Source organism: Symphodus melops (genome assembly GCF_947650265.1).
Source record: "Symphodus melops genome assembly, chromosome: 2".
In the NCBI taxonomy this organism is placed as follows: domain Eukaryota; kingdom Metazoa; phylum Chordata; class Actinopteri; order Labriformes; family Labridae; genus Symphodus; species Symphodus melops.
The window spans coordinates 31,479,840-31,484,703 of NC_136692.1; the positions used below are offsets into that span (position 1 = coordinate 31,479,840).

General features: G+C 42.6%; 2 protein-coding genes across 2 annotated transcripts in view; both read right to left on the bottom strand.

Moving 5' to 3' along the window:
* Window positions 1-2,728: 2,728 nt before the first annotated feature.
* Window positions 2,729-4,864, bottom strand: part of LOC306842032 (tumor necrosis factor ligand superfamily member 14-like) — a 6,174-nt gene continuing 4,038 nt past the window's right edge. The window contains exons 2-4 of the mRNA XM_079372042.1: window positions 3,509-3,710; window positions 3,178-3,415; window positions 2,729-3,025 (exon numbers count right to left, since the gene is read on the bottom strand). Coding sequence (XP_079228168.1) covers window positions 2,797-3,025; window positions 3,178-3,415; window positions 3,509-3,557 — 516 coding nt within the window. The 5' untranslated portion in view covers window positions 3,558-3,710 and the 3' untranslated portion in view covers window positions 2,729-2,796. The remainder of the gene's footprint in view (window positions 3,026-3,177; window positions 3,416-3,508; window positions 3,711-4,864) is intronic.
* Window positions 3,718-4,864, bottom strand: part of LOC306820372 (uncharacterized protein) — a gene marked incomplete at both ends in the record, with an annotated part of 5,646 nt that continues 4,499 nt past the window's right edge. Inside the window, 3 exons of the mRNA XM_079338192.1 lie at window positions 3,718-3,726; window positions 3,885-3,992; window positions 4,070-4,129. Of these exons, the coding sequence (XP_079194318.1) occupies window positions 3,718-3,726; window positions 3,885-3,992; window positions 4,070-4,129 (177 nt within the window). The remainder of the gene's footprint in view (window positions 3,727-3,884; window positions 3,993-4,069; window positions 4,130-4,864) is intronic.

Sequence of the window (4,864 nt, forward strand, 5' to 3'; positions counted from 1 at the left end):
GAAAACCTCGGAGAACATTTTAAATTCTTCAGCTGACAAAGAAGAGGGGTGGACTTCCCCTGTCTTAAGGACTACTATAAAGCCGCCCAGCTAAGGATCCTCTATTGTTGACTACCAAGCCAGAGAATGTGTCCGGAGCGGTTCCTATTCAGGCGAGGTTAGGAGATAAGAGACTAATTAAAAACTTAGTCCAATTAGGTAATAATTGGATCAACTTACCTCTGAAGATTTGGTTAAATGTTATCACAAAAAATGATTTATTGGAAGAGATAAAAATTCTTAAGTGGTGCTCTCATGATATAGACTTCACCCCAAACAAGTTGGACAATCAGTTATAAGGGATGGGCACATCGGGGTCTCTCATCATATTGTACTTTCTTTGACCGGGGCAGAATGAATGATTTTCAGACACTTAAAGGATTACATGGATTAAAAAATACTGATTTTTTAAAAGTAGAGCTGCTTTTGAAAATGACCTACTGAAAATCTTTATTAGTGCATATAAGAACGACTCAGGGCTTAAAGTGATATGAAGACTTTACAAGGGCTCCAGGGTATCAAAACAGCAGACAGCACATCAAACAGAAAAGGAGAGTAATAAGTGCATCCCAGGGGAAGAATGGACTCAATACTGTGAAGCTCAATGGAGAATCTCAAGCTCACTTCTCTGGAGGACTTTTGACTGAAGACTATTTGTAGATATTTTATTACACCTGTTCAATCATCTCATTATTCAGGAAGCTCCAGCTGCTGGAGGAAATGTGGCTCTCAGGATGCTAATCACTATCACATGTTTTGGGACTGTCCAAAGGTTCACTCTTTTTGGCTCAAGGTTCATTTCAAATTATATTTGGGACAAAAATAACTTTCAATTGGGACGAGCTTTTTTTTTACTCCTATCTTCAACGAACACAAACATTACAACTAAGAAAGTGTTTGGATACTGAGAGCAGCAGTCACAAGGAAATAAACCAAATACCCCGTCTGTTAAGGAATGACATTATATATGAAATATATTTAATGGAGAGAATGACTTTCTCTTTGAGGCTCCAGGACTGTAAATTTGAGGAAATTTGGAAGACATGGAAAATGTATATTTCCCTGAGATGCCCGGCCTACGTTTGAAGGAAAACTATTAAACTGTGTTTCTGTTTTTTTTTTCTTCTCTTTTTCTTCCCTTTTCTGTAATTTTATAAAACACCCCATGTTCTGTTCTCATTAATGTTGTAATACAATGTATACTGATAGGAAAAAAAAAAAGAATAATGGATCAGACTGTAAAAGAATGTAACCCGCAATGACAGTATGTTGGACATGCAATGATCCTAAACAATCCAAAAAAAAAAAAAAATGCTGAAAGGAGTTCACATGTCAAGTGTCAAGTGTATAATAAATTAAACCCCTTGAAGTAAAAATAAATGAATAAATACCTGCGAGTAAACTCGATAGGAATGATGGTTCATATACAGTGGATGCATAAACACAACCAATTACAATGTATTCCCCATAGATGTAGCCTGATATCACAACATAGCGCCTTGCCTTGTCCTTAATCTTCTTGTCCATCTTAAATGCAGAAGAATTGCAACCCCATGGCTACAGCTGTTATAGGAAGAGTAAAAGACTTGACCTACCCAGCTTCAACGTAGTTTAATGTGTTTGAGATATGAAAGATGGGTCTTTTGAAGAAAGCCAATCTGGCAATTTTCCTTCCTCAAATTGGAAAATAGTTTCTTTGACCACATGGTTTATCCCTTTAATGTTAAGGCTTAGGTGTTTAGAAGCCGGACAGCGCATAGTAAAACAGATCCCCTTCTGAATGAGCTGCTCACAGACTTTAAGTGAAAAATCCAGCTTGATGGAAAAAGCACGCCCATCGTGTCGTAGCTGCCTCTTTTCCTTCTGCGCTTGTAGAATCTTCTGTTTATCACCAAAGTTATGGAGCTTTATCACCACAGGCCGGGGTCGGTTGTCGGTCAGCACGCCGGCGCCCCGGTGCGCTCTGTCGATCTTCACCTTGTCGGCTGTAGCCTGGAAACCGAAACCCTCGGTGTCCAGGATTCAAAGAACTGCAGCAACTGTCCGCCCTCGATGCCTTCTCCCAGCCCGACGATCGGTATGTTGTCTCTCCTGCTGCGGTTTTCGAGGTCATCAATCCGTTCGTCCATCATCTTCACAGACCGCTGAAGCGAGGACACAGTAGTTTTCAAAGAGGACACCTCATCTTCTGCGGCCGAAATACAGTTCTCAGCCTCTCCAATGTGGGTGGAATGGTCTTGGATCAACCCCATGAGATTTTCCAGAGTAGTTTGCAAGCCTGCAAACTCTTCATGCATCAGCAAACTTATCTTGTCGGTGACCACTTGCGCTATAGTAATCTCGTCGATGTCGGCGCCATCTTTAGCCACCGCATCAACTAGCTGGCGAGCAGACTGTATATTTTTAGCTACGGTCCTAGTTCTCGAGGAAATCTTTGAGTGAGATCGAGCAGAAGCACCTGCAGACATAGTTGAATGTTCTTGCGAGGAGGATAGAAAGTTAACCACCAAGTAACACTTTAATAATTCAGTGCCTCACGGAGCGGGAGCTCAGCTAGAAAGCATCATGTGACCCCCACTCAGCGTTGTTTTCAAACAGGAGACATTAATAAACATTTTGTTTACACAGAGTAAATACAAACCCAATATTCACCTGTAAGGTGTGTTTACATGAGGTCACTCATGATAAATTATAGTTATTGCACTTTACATTTATTCTTAATCTCTAACTGTAAAGGGAGCAAAGGTCCGTTTTCTGTCAATGTGGCTTCTGAGTCGGGCAAGGTGTCATTCCACCGCAGGGGTATATCATGAAGGCCCCCAGCAGGTTGTCTCCAGGGGCTGGATGCTCCTTCTCTTTGCTGTCCAGTTTGACGTACACTTTATCTCCATTCTGCAGGTGGAAGATCCCTGCCAGGAAGCTGTTCCACAACTCCTCCCCACTTGGAGATGTGTCTCCTAAAGATCTTCGAGTCCCGCAGCGGATTCTACGGGAAACATGTCACAAAGCAGATTAGTTTAATAAAGGGATGAGGCTCTATGCTTTGGTAACCAATGAATGAAGTTCACACAAGTTGCAAACATGACTTCAAAGAACGTGTGTGTCAGCAGAGGACGGACTTGAGGAGCCCTGACGCACCTTTTGGACTTCATGAGTTGGATAGGTCTCCCATACGCTCTGGTATCTTTAAGGACCTCGTGCTGGAAGAGCAAACAATCTTCTTCGGCACCCAACGTGACTTTGGAGTAGAGGTAGTAGTAACCTTCCTTCTCCACCAGCAGCCGGCCCTCTTCGTAGCCCATTTTGTGGGTGATGGTTTCCCCGACATTCGTCATCCATTGCACCACACTGTGCTCGTCGACGGTCTTACTGGATCCTGGAATAAAAATGAGCAATCAGAGCAAAGAAACCCAGCACAGAAGAACATTTAAATGTGTCATGTGTCTTTGATGTTAAAGAGAGCTCTTACCCATCAGGTGGGCAAAGGGTCTCTGCTGTCCATCCTCTGTTCGATCCATCAATGAAATCTGATTGGAAGCTGTTTCAATAGTCAATCAGCAGATAATGAATTCATGTTTAGTTCAATTATATTTCAACATGTTTTAATAAAGATGTTTTAAAACTAAGTCTTCATTAACATGCAGACTTCTTTAACTCTCTTGTTCTCACTGCTTTGTCTCAACATTCCTGAGAGAGAGAGGATAGACATACGGGAAAGAGGCCTCAAGCCCGACATGAACCCGGGCCGCCCACAGCTAACCACTGCGCCACCAGCGGCCCCAACATTCCTCACTTTTACGTTCTTCCACCCCCCCCCCCCCCCCGCCCCACACACACACACACACGTAGTGTATAGAGAGCATCATGGGGATGAACCCTGACCCAACTTGACGCTGTATAACGGAGAGCTGCTCAGTACCTTCAGATCCCAGTCGACTCAGAATGATGCCCTCCTAAAACACAAACAAGACTTTAATGTCCAGCACATATCGGCCAGTGTCTCAGTGTCATCCATGACTCTCATCCTTACCTGTAGGCCAGCTTCCGACAGGTTCTGACAGAAAGGATAAGACTTACAGAGAGAGAAGGCCTGCAGGAAGAGGAAGACAAACGAGGAATCACTGAGTGAAGAACTCAGGTACCATGATATATATTCATACACAGCATCAATTGTCAAATCAAAAAACTCATTTAAAAACAGTTTGTTCAAACTTTGCGTGGTCTAAATTTGAAGTGACGTAGAGACAAACTTTGTGGCGTTTGCTTGTTGGTGGAATCCTTTAGTTGATGTTGTGTGTATCATGAAAGGTAACGTCCGTAAGAAGTGCCTGCTCCTTCAAGTCGCAGACTGAAAACAACATGGTACTGGTTACCAAGGTCACCTTACCAGGCGATTTTGAATCCAGTGATGACAGTACACATTTTGGAAACACCTAAAGCTAGCTTCTGTTCAAACTAGAAACAGGCGCTTCTGCAGCCAGCCTCTAGTGGAAACTCCAGGAACTGCAGGACGTTTGCATTACAGTTTTTTCTGATTGCTAAGACAGACTCCTTTTCTCTGTGAACACAAAACCCAACTGTCAAGCTCCATTCAGAAAACCTCAGGCTCCTCTGGCAAAACCAAACTTTCACCTCAAAACAGTTCAGAACTTAACTTTGTTTTCAAATTGTGCCCCGAATCCGTCTATATTAAAAAGACCACTGAGCAGTCACTAAACACTACGTAACACAATGCTGTAGAAATAAATCTTAATGCATGTAACAAAACACAAACCTGTGCATTTAGCATGTGTATACAGTAAGCCTACGTAAAAACGCACAGTGA